Source organism: Chelonus insularis, unplaced genomic scaffold (genome assembly GCF_013357705.1).
Source record: "Chelonus insularis isolate UGA/USDA-ARS -01 unplaced genomic scaffold, ASM1335770v1 contig_88_pilon, whole genome shotgun sequence".
Lineage (NCBI taxonomy): Eukaryota > Metazoa > Arthropoda > Insecta > Hymenoptera > Braconidae > Chelonus > Chelonus insularis.
This window is the reverse complement of record NW_023276776.1, coordinates 3,493,821-3,513,638: the sequence shown is the minus strand read 5'-3', so window position 1 is coordinate 3,513,638 and position 19,818 is coordinate 3,493,821. Positions and strand designations below refer to the sequence as shown.

Sequence of the window (19,818 nt, the reverse complement as noted above, 5' to 3'; positions counted from 1 at the left end):
AAAAATTGAATTAAATATTTTTGTTTAATAAAAATAAGAGAACAATTTTTTCATGTTTTTGTATCACAATTTTAATTTATGTACGAACAACATCAACAATAAATAAATACTTATCATAAATTTCCACCATTATATTATTTTTATAATTTATTATCCAAATTAATACGCGTTATTAATATTATCAACAAATCGGCACTTTATAGAGGTGATTTGGTATTAACATGAGATCTGTTATTTACCCAATCATAATTCAATTATACTATTTATCCTTTTTACTTTCCTCTATCTATGATTAATTAGCTGATGAATTTATTTATAAGCTGCTTATTAAATTAACTTTTCGATGTAAAGCTATAATATATTACAAAGCACCCTACGATCATGAGAACTAAAACAACAGCAGCAAGAATAAATCGTTGTTGAAGTGAACGAAGTATCATTCCTGATAGTAATCGTGAGCCTCTTCCAAGTTCAGCTTCTGTGTCTCTTAACTAAAAAAAATTTATTCATGAAAGTAAGGTATAATATGGTATTACTTATCATTCATTAATATTCAATATTATTAGCATTCTTTAGCTATTAATAAAAGCAAAAAAGCTACTCACTCTCGATCGACCTCTTTGAATTGTTTCTCTTTGATCATGAAGATCTTTAAGGACTTGAGATCCAATTTCTTCAGTTTCTAAAACCATCCTATAACCATTTTGAAGTGTTCTTCCAGTTCTTTCGATTCGTTCCGATGAGTCTAATAATCTTTTCCTTTGATCTTCCGTGACAACATTGTCCCAAGAATCATCAATGTTCAAGTCTATTGACACTTCATCTCGGGATTTTTTTGCAGATTGAAATTCTTTTGTCAATCTTTTCAGTTCCGCTCGATGACTTTCTACTCGACTTTTCAATCGCTCTCTTTGAGATCCGGAGGTTCCACGTACCTCCAGTTCCATTTGCTCCAGCTAAAAAATATTGTATTTATATTAGAGTTATTTACAATATTTATTTTATAACATTTTAAATAACTATAAAAAAATTAATGAATTTCTTTCATTAACATTTGCTATCCACTCTAGTGAATTTGCATTATTTCCAGATTCAGTGTTAAATTGATTAATTGATTGAAATGAATATTTTAAAATTATCACTGTGACTGAAATCGATCCTCAATTTTTTGTAGCTTCGAGTGATAGTTTTTTGCTTTCTCATCATGTTTAGTCATCAACCACAGTATTCAAAAATTGTTATTCATCATTAATAATGAATGAAGATTTACCAATTCCTGAGCTTCTTCCAATTGTCTATCCACATCTTGAATAAATGCCCTTTTTTCACCTGCAAATACGGCACGTGTATTGATTAGTATTGTAAATATGTGCCACCAGATAGCAGATCATTAATGTTCACTGACGTTGATTTGTTAAATTTCTTAAAAATGTAAATAAATTTTTAAAAAATTTATCCATCATTGTTAATCAAATAAAAGTACTTACCTCCATTTACTACTGATATTCTGCTAATTTTTGCAGTGATATCTGCTGTCAAAACAGCGTATTGTTGTTCATAGTTGTCAATAAGCGTCGCCATGTTCACTAATTTACTAATATTTTGAAGTAAGAGACGGCTCCAACAGAATGTGTTGATTCACATTTCTTTTGGAACCCACTTCCACTCTGTTTATTGACCAATAATAATGGCGCGAAAATATATTCAATTTTTACTCCACTTGTACATCACTACACAATGTTCAAAAAATTTTTAATGTTTAAAATAATTTAATTTTGCTATTGCAAAATAATTAATTTGTAAAAAAAAAAAAAAAAACATTCTAATTTATTAGAACTTTAAAATGAATAAAATCAGAGAAATGATAAAATAAAACGATTCAAATGAAGAACTAGGTGGCGTTAATGCTTTTAAGCTAAATATTATTGACCACAAAATACGGCGTTGGAATGAAATGAACACGTGGAAATAATTTATCATAATTTGAAAAAAAAAAATTTTTTAATTTATGTATAAACTCGATATTGAATCGAAATTTCCAGAAAACATCGAGATTTGCTTTCTTGTTAGCCAATTTTTTTTTCTCATTCATCATGTTTAAAAGCAAATGATAACATGTAGGAAAAATTGATGAAAAACTTGGAAAAAGTTTGAAATTTGAGATGAAAATCGAGATGGCGTTGTTCAAGACACGTCGAAGAAACTAAGCGAATGGGAAAGCCCTGGAGAATGATGATTAGCCAATGGATGGATAACAGGTAAAACGTGCGCGGCTTTTATGCTTTTGTATCAGTAAAAAAATAACCAGTTGAAAATGAAGATGGCGGCTGAGGTGAGGTGGCTTGGAGTATTTTTCGTTTTTTCGTTAATTTATAGTTTAAATGCTAACTCCGTACATAAAAGATTTGAATATAAATACTCCTTTAAACCACCTTATTTAGCGCAAAAAGATGGAACTGTGCCTTTTTGGGAATATGGTGGAAGTAAGTAATTATTTTTCATAACCAATATTGTACTTCCACGTAGTCACTAATGTTTACGAAATTGTATTGTTCTTCATTTGCGATTGTTTACTAAAATTAGTCCTTTTTTTTAATATTAAAAAACACTTTGTAATAGTAAGCAAAAAAATGAATTCGATTTTTAAAAATCTTTCTTTTAACACATTAAATATCGTAATAATTTGTTACCGTATGTTATTTGAATCATTTGATCAATGATCTATCCGTCAAAATTTTTTTTCCAACATTATCTAAATTTTTCCTAGTTATTATACTACAAATTAGATGATTAAAAATGTACTTTCATTAGTTTAAAGATTTCTTAAGTTCAATTTGATTAAATAATTGACTTGTTTAAGTCATGTTTAGTAATAAGTTCTATTAGAAATATTAACAATTTTACTCCAAAAAAATGTATTGAACAATATAAGTTATAAAATGATAAAAACTAAAATAAGTTATAAAATTTTTTTCATTTTTGTAACATATGTTATTGATAAATAATTTTTTTTTCTAGATGCAATTGCAAGTTCAGAAAATGTGCGAATTGCACCATCTCTTAGAAGCCAAAAAGGTAAAGCAATAATTAATATGCAAAAATTACTGTCTGTATAATAAATATAAAAATGAATTAACTTTTAAAATCTTCAATAGGTGCAATATGGACTAAAAATCCCATCAACTTTGATTGGTGGGAGGTCAATTTGGTATTTAGAGTGAGTGGCAGAGGTAGAATCGGAGCTGATGGTTTAGCTTTCTGGTATACTGCTCAAAAAGGTGCTTATGACGGAGCTGTTTTTGGAAGTTCTGATATGTGGAATGGACTTGGAATATTTTTTGATTCTTTTGATAATGATAATAAACATAATAATCCTTATATTATGGCTGTGGTTAACGATGGCACTAAAATATTTGATCATGCCAAGTAAGCAATTGATACAGCATTTTTGCTTTTGACGAATTACTAAAGCTCTCTTATTTAATTCAAGAACTTTATTAACTTAATTTATTTTTATTTCTATCAGTGATGGGACAACTCAATTACTTTCTGGATGTCTTAGAGACTTCAGAAATAAACCATTCCCGACAAGAGCGAAGATTGAATATTATCAAAATACTTTAACGGTATAAATTTGTATAAATTTTTTTTCGAAAGTTCAAATAATTTTATCGCACAATGTATATTTATTTTCTACTTACTTGCAGCTGTTCATTCATAATGGAATGACGAATAATGAGCAAGATTACGAAATGTGTTTCCATGTTGAAAATGTTTTCCTACCAAAAGGAGGATATTTTGGAGTTTCTGCAGCAACTGGTGGCCTTGCTGATGATCATGATGTTTTGCATTTCTTGACATCTTCATTACATCCACCTGGTCAGATGACTTTCGACAGTAGAACAGTATCTACGGAAGAACAAGCAAAGATTACTCAAGAATATCAGGATTATCAGAAAAAATTAGAGCTACAAAAGGAAGAATACAGAAAGTATGTTTTTATCGACTGATGATTCATTGTGTCCAGTTTTTATTTTGCAAATGTTCGAATTACTCACTTATTTAGTTTTCAATTGAAATCAATATTCATTTTATCTTTTAATTTTAAGAATTTAAACTATACATTTTTTTTTTATTTTATTTTAGGGAACATCCTGATGAAGTTCGTCATGATAAAGAGGAATTTGATGAATGGTTTGAATCAGACAATCAGCGAGAACTTCGTCAAATTTTCGGTGGTCAGAGTCAGATCTTTGACGTATTACGTGAATTGAAACATAAAACAGATGAAATAGTTGGAAAACTTGAACGAGTTATGAGCTTAGTTTCGCAAGTACAAGTCGGTGGCATCCAACCAGGAGTAACTGGAGGCCAGCCAATTCAGATGATTGACACAATTAGAAGGCAAGAAGTTGATGCAGTACTTAGCAATCAAAATATTATTTTAAATACGGCTCGAGAGATCAAATCATTTATTGGTGATGTCAACTCTAAAGCTGAATCAATTTTAAACAATCAAGCTCGAGGTCCAACAGCTCAAGTTCAACCCATTGGTTATGATTACCAATCTCTGATAACAGAAATGAGGGAAGGACTCAATCACCTTAAGAAAGATGTGTCAGCAACAAATGCTAAGCTCACAGGTTTTGGAGGAGTACCTGGAGCATGTCCAACAACAAGTTGTCTAACAACGACAATATTTTTAATTTTCTTAGTTGTTCAATTAATTATAATACTTGGGTACAATTTATACAGGGATAATAAAGAAGCTCAGGCCAAGAAGTTTTATTAAATTTCATCAATTTGTTAATTAACTTGAAAGTCGAGCTATTATAAATACATTGTAATTCATTACAGTTTGCTAATGATTGGATAAATGAATAGAATTTTTTGAAATTTTGTATTGTGGGAAAAATGTATCTACATATTTATTTATTTGAAATTGAAAATGTGAAGAAAAGAGGAGTATTGATAAACATTTTTTTATAATAAAAATCATAGTAAAAATATGAAAAACTCAAAGATATCTTTTTTTTTTGGTAGTTTTATATTTTTGTACAACTATTAACAGCATTCCTGTAGATCTACTTCATCATTTTTTTATATTCAAAGTATTTTATGTGGACTACAATCAATAATGTTCAAAAATCTTATTTCTGATCATTTTATGAAATTACTTTTAAAGAAATATACAGGTTTAAGTAAATTATAAAATAAAATAAAATAAATATTGGCAAAAGAACAAATTACTTAGTATGAGTGAATTTTGAAATTGTTGAGAGCAGAAAATTTGTGTTTTTATTTATTCTTATTGTTTTAGATTTTTTATATTCTTCCAATCACTGAAATGGTGTATTCTAAAATGTGTATGTAAATTAATTAAATATTTGAAAAATTAACAACAAATCGGTATATTAATAAGAAACCTTAAAGAAAATTATCCGTTAATTGTCATTTGTGATGAATAAAAATGAGAAAATTTTGTCCATATTTCATCGCATTTATGAGAGTTTATTAAAAATATTATTGTATAAATAAGTAAATGTATAATATACGTATAGTAATTTAAAATAACTTTTGAACAATAAAAACGAATTAAAAAATCAATTGAATTCTATGCTATTTTTTATATGTCATTATTAATACCTCAAGAATCAACCTCTATGATTCTTGATTTTTAATTCAATATCTAAATGATGTAATTTATTTTCTCTAAATAATTATTAATATTTATAAAGGTTGTACAATTTTGCAATTTTAGTGCTAATAAATGAAAATAATTTTTTAGTATCTATACTTTTATACACATAGATAGTAGTACAAATGTAATCGTAAATCGTATAAATTAAATGCCCTTCTGGCTGGGCAGAGTCAAGTGACATTTTAAGCATTTGTGGGGTCAAAATTGATATATATGGAAGACAAGAGAATGAATTGCACTCCAGTATCGACTATTCCCACGAGATTCAATTGTAATCAACGATAAATTACTCGACAATGCTTTTCAGCTAATGGACCACCGTTAATTCACGTATTTCTCGGCTTTTCTGTTAATTGTCAACTTCAACAAGTCTGTATGGTATTTATTAATATAACTAATTTGCATGAGATTTATTCTAACTATAAGGAATTATAAAATCGTTTGTATTTTTGCAATTAAAGTGACAATTAGCTGAGTCTCGAGAAAATCTGTCAATGTTCTCAGAAGTAATGAGTTATATCAATAAGAGATGTTTGCATTTAGGATGAGACATAAAATACCAGAAAAATTATCTCAAAATTGTTATATTTTTTTATATATTCGTATAATTTATTGGAGATATAGAAAAAAAGTTAATAAAAATGTGTGAAAATGGAACTTTTTATAAATAAAATTAATGAACTTTGACATTATCCTCCACTGATGATATTTAAAAAAGAAGTTTAACAAGAATTGAATAATGAATTTAAATAGAAATTTGAAGTTTATTCGTTTGCTTTTTATTGATGGAATTGTAGTTAAAACTGAGAAAAATTCTATCTATAAAACATTGCAATAATAACAGAATCACTGAAAATTTTCTTATCAATGAAAATATTAATAGATAGAAATTATGTAACAAAAATTGAAGAGAATAATTTATTATATTTGGGATGATTTTATGGTAACATTACAGAGTTTCGCATAACTAATCAATTCTGTTAAGATAAAAAAAATTTCTACTTCTAAAATAAACTTTAACCAAATACAGTAAAATTTTATTTTAATATTCTAAACATTTTTATATCTCATTGACGGCTTGTTAATGGTTAATAGAGATTTTTAAATATGCCCTCATTCACTGAAAGAGCGATATTCTTAGACAAAAAATAATTTGTGCGTGATTGATGGATTAATTAATTCTCGCTTATTAATATTTGAATTAGGTATAAAAATATATGAATTTAGAAAGGCCTTTTTTGTAAAATCAATCACGACTGAAGATAAGATGGTTATAAATATCGTGATTATGATGTTGGAGAATAGAAACAGGATTGAGTCAGAATGATGGCAGACTGGTCATCATTGATCCTGCCACCAGTCTGTTTCGATTTAAATAGATACTTAAATTATTTCTAAATTAGATCAACGTCGTAAAAATTCAGTTTCGCGGTCTAGAATCGGAAACTTTTGATTTTTTTTTTTATATAATAAATTAAAACTTGAGTCAAGAAGAGTAATTTTATATTCAATAATATTATAATCATGTATAAATGTCTTCTTGATGTAAAAATATCAGTTTTCTCGTGTTGATGAATAACTTTAAAAAAATTGCTAATCAGTTGATATAATATCAAAACAATAAATATATTTTATTCTTCCAATATTTTAGGTCAAAAGTCGTTACTGTGCTGTTAAATGAAATATATTTTTTTACTTTATCAATATACATTTTTTTAATTTTACATTATGATTTCAAAATAAGACATATATCCAAACTGCAGCAGCCATTGCAGTTAAATTCGCATTCTGAGGGAAGTTACAACCCTCTGGAGAACATTCGGACCAATGGAATGTAGAGATTACGAAGCGCAGAATCCGCAACATTCACCCTCGAGTGTAAAACATTCACTGCTATTGGTAAACAGTTTCAGCCAATCGTTGGCTCTTGTGATATTGATCTCGACACGAGCGTAATGTTGAAACTTTTTTATTACTGTAGTTGTAAAAATGTTTTATTGCCCGTGAGCCAGATACGACGCCATTCAGTCGTCTGAGATATTGAAATTGTCGGCGAAATGGCGAACAATCCGATGTTACTCTAAATTATCTTTTATAAAGATATAAATAAAAAACTGTTCAACAATTTTACAACTTTTCTCAATAAAATGTTGGGATTTGAAAAAACAATTCAAGTGGAAACATAACTTGATTATCAAAGCAGATTTTTTAATTAATGTTAATAAAACATTTAAAATCGTTGCAATTAAATGAATAGAAAGAATAAATTTTAAAAAATATTAGATCGATTGTAATAATTTTCTTTTTGAATAAAAGGGGCAAGACAAATGATCTGCTAAGATGAAAATTGAGTAACATAAATGTTATTATTTTGATAAGCGAATAGTTTGAATGGTTTAGGGGTTAAATGGAATCAAAATGGCCTGAAATAACAATTTATAGAAAAATTAATAGCACTTAGTTGGACAAATATAAAAAAAAATTACTTTCCACCCTTCATAAAGAATAACAAAAACTCTCTGAGAAAGTAAAACAGTCGATGGTTTTTTACTATTCCCTGTTTAAAAAAAAGAAAAAACATGTAATGGAGGATTTTAAATTAATAAAAAAAAAATAACAACAATAAAATGAATTTTGATGAGATAGAGATATATCAGTAATTGATTAATTTGATTAGTTACAAGTGAAGCAATATTCATGTCTGAAATCACAAAATCGGCAATTGGATACGCCTGAACATCAAGAATGAAATATGGACATCGTAGTACGGTACAGAAGCAGTATTTTTACGATGTGCAACCATATCATGATATGAGATTCGAATTGGCGTCTACATTTAATCGAGGGTTAGCAATTCAAGTATCTTTTCGGTGCTTCATGGATCCTCCCCTTGTCGAAGTAATGAATGAACATGTGAGAGAATATTTATAAGAATAGGAATAAATTTTAAACTTTCGGTATGCATTTCTCTAAAGGCTGTTTAAATTTGCTGAATGATAAATGACTTTTACGAGGGTGGTATTCCAAAGAAATTAGCTGATTAATTTATTATTAATTTTTTGAAAATTATTATGTGGGCATGATTTTACAAAAATTTATTTATATTTGATGATATAGATTGATTTACAAAAATCTCATGAATAAAAGACAACATTTTGTGATGATAAAACTCAGAAATATATCAAAAAATTAGGGGTTCACGAGTTCGTAAATATTGAGGAAACAAGGAAAGAAGTGAATTTTGATTTAGGGTTTTCTGGTTTTCACTTTGGAAAATTTGGGAGATATGATGGTACAGGCGATTTAGCCGATCGACGGGTGCACGACTGATCGAATTGATTAAAAGACTTTCTCGATTGATCATTTTTCATATCCCTCTTTGCTTCGGTTAGTTGGGGACTGGGGATTTTACTTAAGTGTCACGTGTTTGAAATGAATTCTAGTAGATTTGTTGAAGATACAAACCGGCTTACTTCGATCGTAAAATGCTTGTGTTATATTTCAATGTTATCAGTTATTTAATCTGAATTGTTAACTGAATATAATCAATATTGGTCAACAATTTTATTAAGATGATTCTTTAATACAATAGTTTATTAATTAATATTGGACATAGTTTTTTTAATATAAAAAAATCATTCATGAAAATTAGTTGACAATAGTTTGAATAATAAAACCTTATTATTATAAAAGTACATGTGTTAATGCATAAGAGAATATTGAGATTAATTTTTAAATGATTGAAGTAATGTCGTACTGAAAGTTTTGTAGACTTTTAATAATTTTCAAATATTGAAAAAAACAAACTGAGGATTGAAAAAAGAAGTTTAATCATTCAGTGATTTCTTTTAAATTAAAAAAATTAATTTTATGGTAACAAAAATTCGATTTCTTTTAAAAATTTATCATCAAAGTATGACAATTATATAACGTAATTATCAGAATTTTTTATTTTAATTAAAACCACGTAACTTTTATTGTTATAATAATATTTATCATAATTTATTATAATATCTACTTGAAATTTTTGTTTTTAACATGGTAACATTGTTTATTTATTAAAAAAAAAATTTAATTCCAATAAGCTTCCTCATTATGTCAGTAAAATTGTCAAAAAAACCACTGTCAAAGTATTTAAAAGGTATGCATTGTATTTTTCCTGATAGCAACAGAATAATTCTGCGAAATATGTCGAGATTTCTACGAATTTATTAGAGCCACTAGACAAAAATAAAACATCGAGTCGACACAATAAAAATAAAAGATTAACATTCTTCCGTGGTGAATTTTCCAAGAATTTATCTAGGGCACGTCACGGGAAAAGGAACTACAAAACAATAACAAAAGATTAAAGTTATAAATCTGTCAAGATAGATAGTATCGCTTTTTCAATATTTCCGCGACCAATATCGTGTTTAAATTCCAAATATTTCCTATTCAATAAAACTAGCTTGAATATTCACACGAATAAATAAGCCTAATGTTATTTAAATTATGTACTTTCTTTGGAAATAATATGACCAGCTTTTTCATTTCTTTTTCAAATTAAATTATTTAATAGGTTAGTTTAAAAATTCATTTATCTATTAATGTTGATGTTTTAAACTTGAAAAATACTTTGATGGTAATGAAAAATGAATTTTTAGCAGTAACTACAGGAAAAAAATTGAAAGAATGATAAGTATAATTTAACAAGTGACATTTGAATCATTTTTTAAACAGGATAAACATAGATCAAAAATGTTTTTGTTCTGGTGAATGAGAGGGGTGCCACTCGCATAAGTAAGTTAGACTAGAGTTTAATTATAATTAATCGTCGCTGTCATGTAGACGCGAATATATTCAGCTTCAACCGTGAATTAATTTATTTCTTTCTCCTCCAAGATAAGAAGTCATTTAATTGCTCCTTTTAATCTATTTCAATTATGAACGTTGTTTTTGCTATTAAAATTTATAAATTAATATTTGTTAAAATAAAATTTTATTTCAATTTCAAAACTTTAGATAAATATTTTTATTGTATTTTACACTTGATAATGATGATTATTTAATTATATTAAACTGTTGGATTGATAAAGGCTTGAAAAATGAACAATACATTTAAAATATCATGCAATCAATCTCGAGGGACATCAATTAATAAAAATAAAATGTTTGTAAAAAAAATCATTTTTAGCTGAATTATATTATTTAATTAAGATTTTTTTTTAAGTGAAACTTAAAGATTACTGTGTATTAAGAAACTAATTTATTATATATATTTTTTGATGTAATTGATTTATAAATCATAAATGCATGAAGAAAAATTTTTTTATAAATAATTAAGTTAAAAGAATGTTTTTATTGAATGTTGTCATACGTTTTTCATCAATGTTTAAAAAAAACAACCATAGGAATTCAATGATTAATATTTATCTTTTGGAAGCATAAATTGTGGTAACAATAAGCAAAGGTGTGAATTGTAAAAATACATAAACGGGGACAGCTTTAGTAATATAAACAGTGATGATCCTAAAGAAGGGTGTTAACTATCCTTATGTATCGCTATACGCTGTAGGGGTGAGTTAACAGCCCCGGCATTTAAATTGACTCGAACATTTGGTCGCGCGGTGCATTAGCCCTGGTAGAATGATCACGAATCACACACAAATCTGCGTTACTACTTGCTCCTGTACACTCTTTGCTCACGATTCAGTGTTGTACGTCGATGTAGAGGGTAGTACCAACTGTTAACACGATGTAATGAATATCCAGGGGTTGAATAAACGTCGGGGTGATTTTAAATGCAATAGATATTAAATTACAAATGGAGATGTAAAGTTAATACATTTGTTTATCTAAATTTTCGTTAATTTAATTATAATTCATCGTATAAAAAAATAGTAAATTTCTTTTTTCAAAATAAATGCTTTAATTGTTCATGTTCATATCTTTTTTTTTATTGCTTCATATTTAATCCTACAGTAAAGACTCACTTGACGCCTGTACTAAATAGAGGTATAACGTTGATGGTCCAAGGGTTCTGATAGTTATGATTTAATTAACCCCAGGGGCTCCATCCCTTGATTATTACATGAGTATTATATTCTTCAAATACATTTACTGCATGTTTGAAAAAAAATTTTATGAATGATGTGAGTGTCGAGAAAAACATCGAAAGAAAATAGAAATCATAACATACAAAATGTGTAATTATAATAAAAATAAGTAGATTTGCTGAACTTTCATTTGTCAATAAAATTTTTAAAAATAAATAAATTTGATTGTCGTTGTAAATTAAGATGTAAATTTTGCTTATGAAATATTGTTGATTGTTTGAATGTCATGATAATTGTCATTGAATTTTGCAATGAAGATAAATTGGATTGGGACATGGCTTTTCGAACACTTTAATTTGTAAACAATAAAAAGTGAATTTTAAAAATGAAACCATTTTTCATTATTGAAAATAAAATTTTATTAAAATGATTAAATATTAGATTTGTTGATGTTTCAGATGTTGTACACAAGTAGATAAATAACAACAACAACCGAAATAAATCCTCAGAATTAAAAGTAGTGACGAAAATTCGAGTAAATTGAGTGAAATTTACGAATTTGCTTTCAATTCCCCTTTCTAAGATGGCACGAAGGGTGTATCTACCCTTGGAGAAGAGATCATGTCCCAACTTCCGGTATCCGGTTCCGTTAGCAATTTTTATGAGTCGATTTCCCCGCGCTATTTTCGAAAGAAAGCAGGACCTAAAGCATGATTCTACGAAATCTGAAAAATCACTGGTGCGAGAAGTGCAGAGGGGCAAAAAAGAAAACGAGTAGCGTATATAGAGGGTTGAGAGAAGCTGAGAGTCTTGGTCACATCCGTTAAACCGAGAATCACTGTTAGTCATTTGTTAGCAAGGGGACTATCGAGTTTTTTTTTCTTATTCTACTTTACTCATCTTTTCTATTATTTCGCTCTTTATTTATCTCATGATATCTCAGTATCACCATTATCCATCTTGGATGAATGCAATAACAATTTCGAGCTTCTAACACCGCCGGAAATATGACATTTGTACTGTCACGTGTCCTAAATTTGGTTTACCAAATAAAGAAAATTCTGTGCATCAGTAAATTCTCTGTTTTATTGACAAGAAATTAATTTGAAAATTGCGAGTTAATCAATCATTTAACTACCCATAAACCTGATATAATCATTATTGCTAATAAAATGACAACAATTTAATTCACATTTAATAATTAACAATAAATATTAAATAAAAACTTTACTATGAAAAATGAAATAATTGTTTCAAAAAAATAACAAATATTTTATTCATTTATTTTCTTATCATAATGATAATAATTTTTGATAATATTCTATTTTTCATGATAAAATTTACGTTTTGTGTACTGTAAAAAATAGAAACAGTTGTGGTAGTGATTATTACGTTTTATTACTCTATTAAAACATATCAACTATGACAATAATGGATGTTCTACAATTTCAGTGGCTAAAAACATCTCTGACTGTACCGAGTAGTTTTATATCACTTTTCTACTTCTTTTATCAGCGATAAAAAATTCTAAAAAAAAAAGAAAAGAATAATAAAGGAAAAGAGAGTGGAGAATGAATCGTTAAATCATCCTCAAGAACCCAAGCTCGTCAAATTTTTCTATTGTATACATTTAAGTCTACGTCATGGGCGTACTCATGTACGTATGTACACATATATCTATTCCCTTTCTTCCGCAGGGGATAATCGTAAAGTATATGAGGTAGAAACATCTGAATATGAATGATGCAGATACACAGTCATTCGAAGAGAACTAGGGGTGCTAATATCGGTTACTCTAGTGAACTTTATAGCTTTTGTTTATTTATACTTTTCAGTCAAATCGGCTCTGAATCACCTACTTCATGCTACCAGAATCGTTGGGAATCAATTCACAGTTTATACATCTTTGTTACGTATTTATTTTATAGTTAAATTCATTTTTATTGAAAAATAAAGTTGTCTATATGAGTCAATGTTGTTAGAAACAAATTCTTGCACTGAACACAAACTTTTTTTGATGTGTTAAACGTGAACAATTTTATTTATAAATTGAAGTAAAAATTCGATTAACATGGCAATTAAAGTGCAGTAGTGCAAAATTGCAATAAAATAGTTGAATCATCAAAAATAAAAATCAAAAGAAAGTAGCTCTTACACTGAGAAAAAATTTTCGCTATACAAAAATGTTGGCTGGTTCAATAAAAAAAAAATTTGAAATATTCGCAACAGAATATTTTACTGAATTTAATGAAATGTATTTTGAAATTTGGTTCAAGATGCTGATAAGTTTAAATTTAAGTAGCATTAGATTAATTCTTACTTCCTAAGACATCGTGGATCTTAAAAAAAATTATCAGTACCCATAATACATTTGGATTATCCTGAATCTGCAGTATTAATTTTGCAAAATTGTATTTTAAATTATTGGGCACAATAGAAATGTATTTATTCAATGAATTATTTTGAGTTACCATTAGAACTAAATTTATCAAAATGTTACTATATCAATTCCAAAAAAATATTTATTGGCAATTATTCAAAATTTTGATTTCATTTATTAGGAAAATATTACTTGTTTAAAGTTAATTATTTTCTCAGTATAAATGTGGACAAAAGGAATATTTGTTTTCTAATGCACTATTAATTAATGATAACTGACTCTATTTACTGCGGAGTAAGCATTATTAAAAATATATTTTAATAAAATTTAAATAATAATAATCTTGTTTACGACTTTTTAGACAGTTAAGAGTGATTATAAAAATATATTGTTTCTTTCTCAATTAAAAAGACTTTATAAGAATTGATTGATGTGTTGTATCATTTGCATTGTTTTACTCATTTGAATTCAAAGGTTTGTAAGATGAGATAGCAAGAATACTAATAGTTTTTATGTAAGGATAAAAGTCTTACAGTAAGAACAAAGTGCAGATCAGAAAGAATATTATTATTTAGGGATGAGAAGAGAGCTTTTCTTTTTCTTATGCAAGATAAATTGACTTGGTATCTTCTATACTATGACATTAGATGATTTATGGATGATGCTGACGTCATATCGTAAGAATAAATTCACGAATAAATTCATTTCTCTGAGAGGTTTCGCTCATTCGCATGAATTCATATAGCAATTTTAATACATGTTCATCTTTTCACTCATAGGGTCATATTCATTCAATCGAGCAAATTGAATCATTGAAATAAATCATTTTCAACGGATTAATCGTCATAACAATAATTTATTTTAATAATACATGTTATTGAAAAAAAAAATATTTAGAGTTATTTTTACGATATAATTACTTTCAATGCATTTCAACTCATTTAAAAGCTTGTAATTGTCACTTGAAGAAACTAGATATTTCAGGAAACCGATTCCGTCCTTGATTTCTAGAGATTGCTATTTTATAGTAGCTTTTGTAAAGAGAAAAAAGAAAAGAGCAAAAGCCCGCCAAGGAAACGGAGCAATAGTTGGCTCCAGACCCCTTGGCGCCGTCTCGTCGCATCCCTCGAGCTTTTTGGCAAAACATTCTGCGAACTGCTGGGCTAGAACGAGAGGTTTTTTTGCTACGACTACAACCACTATTAACTTTCAATGCAGATAGAAATACTGATAAAGCTTGCAGAAGTGAACATAAAATGGAGAAATCAAGTACAAGCATACACTACCTTAAATCCACATCTCACTATCTCAAAAAACTCGACTTCTTCTAGACCACCATTTTCTTGAGAAATTTCTTTCGTTCATTTCTTATACTACGAAAACCTTTGCTAGTCATGAACATTTTACTGTGTGGCCTTTTCAACCTTTTCGGAGCAATAAATTTTTCTCTTAATGTAAGAATTAAGAGAGATGGTGGAAACTTTGTTGAATAGTTTCTACAAATTTTTGTAGATTGTTTTTTAAGTTACTTTTTCTTTAATAATTGAGTGTTTTATAGAAAAAGCTTTGATTGTTATTAAGATTAATTATCTTTACAATTTGTCCTGCTTTTTAAAGTAAATACACACCGAGAAAATTTTGTCTTGTACACAAATAAAAAAACATCAAACGTTTATTAAGTTTTTTGATTATTAATTTCTCGATTAATCAATGATTAAAAATGATAAATATTTATTAATATATAGGTTAATTTTTTGATTCACGCTTTTTCTTCGTGTTCCACTTTACCCAACTTTCTTCTAATGAAAAATATTCAATTTCCATGAGATCTAAAATTTTAATAAAAATAATTTTAGGTCTTTGAGAAATAAATATATTCTCAAATAAATTGATCAAGATGCAAAGTTATCAAATGCATCATTATTATTTTTTTTTAAATCTTTATAACAATATTTGCAACTTATGCAAAAATTTTATCTCACGAAAATCCCAATCATTTGCAAATAAGTTATTTAAGTAATCAAACTACTGTGGAGCATTATAAAAAAAAAGTCACAGGCCTGCTGCTTGTCGTTGCAAGGAAATAAAATCTGGTAATAACTTCAGATAAAAATCAACTCATTTCAGGAGTAGAGTAAATGGGAAGCAGTCCCTTTCTTCTCTTAAGCAATAAATATATGAATCAAAAGACAAACTATCGAGAGATTCTCCCTTTTCACCAATTTCCTACTCAACAAACGTCCCTCTTTCTTTTTTCGCTATCTCTACAAGAATCTAATATTTCTTTTGTTCTATTTCAAAGATACTGTCTGCAATTCGCATCGCACAACTTCCATGAAGTCCCAAACTTTATCTCGTAATTTCATATAATAAATCTATCGAACTTTTACTATTAACGATGTAGAAAATAAACCTCTGTTATATAATAAACTCATCAAAGCATAACTTAATTTGAAAAATTAAAAAATTCTTTCACAACTTCTTAATTAATTAAAATAAACAACAATTTCTAATCAATTACCATTTCGTCCAATAATTAATGAATCATTTAATTATTTATCAGTAATTAATTCTTCTTATAAATTATTCCATTTAATTAATCGTATTTTCCCGCAAATATTGATCAAATATATTTGTCTATGGTGCTGGAGAATCCAGCAGCTGGTAAACAAGTTTGATCGTAGATAGAGTAGATTTCATGGGGAAAATAAAAAACATAAACAAGTGATTAATTAACTGATAAATTGAAAAAAAGCTAACTTTAGAATGTTTATTTTTATATTGAATGAAGCTTGTTATGAAGCTAGTGGGTGAGGATTAATTCTTTAAATTAGAAATTAATGTCAACCATAACAACTGGTTTCGAGGTCACATTTGGTGTGGGTTGTGTGGCCCGTTTTCGCAAGAAATAGTACACCCACGCTTGATTTTATTATCAAGGGTGTCTTTTAAATGAGTTGACTATTCTTTGGTCAAAGTAGTTCATAGAGTCTGAAGAGTAACATGTTTCGCAAGAAGATAAGTTAAAACATATCAGAAAGAGCTGAACAAGCGCAATGTTGTCTTGACCAAAGCGCCCACATTGAAAAGAGTCTTGAAACAACTTTTTTCCTTCCTCTTTCTTTCCCTTTGGCCGTTAAATCGGTTTGGTATTCCATATTTTCTGTCTTTCTTGATCGTCAATGTCACACAGAATGTGTGGAATGTAAAATCGAACACATTATATTGTTTTGTACATTTAATGTGCCCACTCTCATTCAATTCCAATCATTTGGATAATCGAGTTTCTTTTTAAATCACCATTAATCAGATGGTACCGATAAAATAAACCTGTTAGAAAATTTCAATTTTAACCAAGTTTTTTTTGGAGTTATACAGTTATCCTCATGATATTTAATGTCTATTTAATGTAATCCAGTGATTGGATTGATACTGACAATCAGCGAACATTCACTGATTCGTTTAAAAGAGTACTGATGATTACTAAGAGCTGACAAATCCTTGACCATATTCAGAAGATTTTGTTGACGTCATGTGCCATATAAATTGTCATGTTTGCGGTTTTTATTATAACACTATTACGAATATTTTTAATGGTGTCTTGATCTTTTAAAATGTTGTAGGCAACTAATAATTTACTTCAAAAATACACAATGTTTTAAAATCTATTGATAGTTGTTTTTCATTGAAGAAAAATCAAGGATAAATAATGTCTGATTATTTTACAAATCTGTGTAGGATTTCATTAATATTAAATACAACATGAATTAATAAAAACTGTAAAACTAGATATAAAAAATATCTTGCACTGATTTTTTATTATTTATGAATAAAATGATAATTTTCTTTCAAGTTGCTATCGCATTTCTGACACGTAATACATTTTAGCAAAGTAATTTGTTCTTCAGATTGATGAACTCAGTTGAAGTCCGATAGAATTCATTCGCATTCAGAATTGTTTTTAAAATTGTAGACATGGAGATAAGATATGATATGGTTGGTGTTGTATTGCATCACCATCATCATCATCAACGTTCTATATGTGTGCGTGTACGAGAAACGTATTCTACAGTGAATCTGAATGGAGGAGGTTAGCATGACCAAATTTGGCGCGTTCTCGTGCACCTCATAAATAAGTAAGTTCCAAAATTAATTGATCAAAAGATACAAAATGGTCTCATTTATATAATAAATAATATTATCTTAAGAAAAAAAAATTTTTTCTCTTGGAAATGAAAATAATTTTTTCTCTTATCAATTTTGTTTTTTTTTTTGAATTAAAAATATTTTAACTCACGCCAACAGTTTGATAAATATTTATTATTATGATGGTAATGATATAATTCAACTAAAAATATATTATATCTGCAAACCGGGTCACTGAAACTAACGTAAAATCAAAACCATTATTCCCACGTGAGTATGAGCTTAGAAATGATATTTTTAGTGAAAAGTCTGTTTGTTTGGATTGGCTATATTTGCAGCCAGCACCGAAGTATCAAAAATATAAATTTCCATCATTATAAATCTGATAGAAAAAAATAACTCAAGTTTATATTTAAAATAAAAAAATTTAATAAATCTTTTATCGAATTTATAATTGGTTTAATACGAAAATTTAATTTCATTGCAATTTAATGTTATTTTGAAAAGTAAGCAAATTTAATCAAGGACTTTCTACACACTGATAGGTACGTTCCTGAGGTTTCAACGCAACGGAACGACGAGACTGGACCGCCAGAGAGTCGTAAGTGTTGTGTGTGAACGTGAAGTAGTAGTCGAAGTGACAAATTGTTAAAAACGCGAGTTAAAAAAAATTTCTACCAATCTATGGATAATTTAAACGGTAAGTTTAATATTTTAATTAATCACTTAATTAATTAATTATCGAGATATATCAAAATTTATATATTTTATTGATTTTTCCCTATTTTCATAACCCAGATGGGCGTGCGCCGATTTCATTTTGGAGTCATTCTATACTCTGACTTCCATTTATGTCGATAATATTTTTATTTATGACTATTTTAGCGTCAAACAATTGAACTGAATCATCATCCAATTGAAAAAAAATTCTGTTATAGAAATGTTCTTTATTTTATCCTTAAGGAGTTGTAAAAGCTAACCTCAAACACTAGACTTTCTGATGGTGATTTCTCAAAATAGAAATGATTCATAACATACGTAAGAATTGACAGGTCAACCGTATCACATTTTTGCATTTCTGTGAATAATTTATTTTAATATTAATTGGTCGAAAAAGAAAAACAATCAAATTACAACCCATCAGAATGATAGACTGGGTAGAGCAGACAAATAATTTGATTCTAAATTTCTAGTAAAACCATAAAAAAATTGGGTAGATAATCAATAAATAGGGTGTGAAAACTCAAGAAAAGAATCTCATACATATGTAAAAAGATACTTTCTCAATTCTGTATGTATTTTATAATATTATACCTTCGCCCACATATATGTATACATACACATTGATAGATAGGACTGGCTTTAAGGTGCTTGTATATGTATAGGACGCCACTAGATTCCCCTTCGAGGAACTCTTGACGACTTAATCTAATTACGCGAAGCACTCAGACGCAGTTTTGATTACTACTATGGACGTTTATAATATTTTAATAAACTCCATGTGCTTTTTAATGAATTCTGCTAACAATTAATTACAAGTATCGAAACATTTA

The 19,818-nt window shown here is 27.9% G+C and overlaps 3 protein-coding genes across 4 annotated transcripts in view; 2 read left to right on the top strand and 1 right to left on the bottom strand.

The window, feature by feature from the left end:
* Positions 1-88: 88 nt before the first annotated feature.
* Positions 89-1,612, bottom strand: LOC118071651 (Vesicle transport through interaction with t-SNAREs 1a). The gene is made up of 4 exons (XM_035090900.1): positions 1,488-1,612; positions 1,271-1,329; positions 606-956; positions 89-491 (listed from the first exon to the last, which is right to left on the bottom strand). The coding sequence occupies exons 1-4, from the start codon at positions 1,579-1,581 to the stop codon at positions 333-335; spliced, it is 663 nt and encodes a 220-aa protein (XP_034946791.1). The 5' UTR covers positions 1,582-1,612; the 3' UTR covers positions 89-332.
* Positions 1,613-2,264: 652 nt separating this feature from the next.
* ergic53 (protein ERGIC-53) lies at positions 2,265-4,991 on the top strand. Its single transcript, XM_035090899.1, has 6 exons — positions 2,265-2,483; positions 3,019-3,075; positions 3,156-3,426; positions 3,527-3,626; positions 3,708-3,991; positions 4,147-4,991. The coding sequence occupies exons 1-6, from the start codon at positions 2,315-2,317 to the stop codon at positions 4,790-4,792; spliced, it is 1,527 nt and encodes a 508-aa protein (XP_034946790.1). The 5' UTR covers positions 2,265-2,314; the 3' UTR covers positions 4,793-4,991.
* Positions 4,992-18,220: 13,229 nt separating this feature from the next.
* rhea (Talin_middle and talin-RS domain-containing protein rhea) overlaps positions 18,221-19,818 on the top strand; it is a 29,859-nt gene continuing 28,261 nt past the window's right edge. The window contains exons 1-2 of one of the 2 annotated variants that reach the window (XM_035091732.1): positions 18,221-18,255; positions 18,811-18,965. The gene's annotated coding sequence lies outside the window, so the exon portion shown is untranslated. The remainder of the gene's footprint in view (positions 18,256-18,810; positions 18,966-19,818) is intronic. The other variant, XM_035091731.1, reaches the window with a different exon arrangement.

Bases quoted from the DNA above. Each gene is read 5' to 3' on its own strand.
- ergic53 (XM_035090899.1), top strand. From the start codon at position 2,315: ATGAAGATGGCGGCTGAGGTGAGGTGGCTTGGAGTATTTTTCGTTTTT. The intron at 3,076-3,155 runs GTAAAGCAATAA...AATCTTCAATAG, and splicing joins ATCTCTTAGAAGCCAAAAAG to GTGCAATATGGACTAAAAAT. The intron at 3,627-3,707 runs GTATAAATTTGT...ACTTACTTGCAG, and splicing joins ATTATCAAAATACTTTAACG to CTGTTCATTCATAATGGAAT.
- LOC118071651 (XM_035090900.1), bottom strand. From the start codon at position 1,581: ATGGCGACGCTTATTGACAACTATGAACAACAATACGCTGTTTTGACA. The intron at 957-1,270 runs GTAAATCTTCAT...AATATTTTTTAG, and splicing joins TGGAAGAAGCTCAGGAATTG to CTGGAGCAAATGGAACTGGA. The intron at 492-605 runs GTGAGTAGCTTT...AATTTTTTTTAG, and splicing joins TTCAAAGAGGTCGATCGAGA to TTAAGAGACACAGAAGCTGA.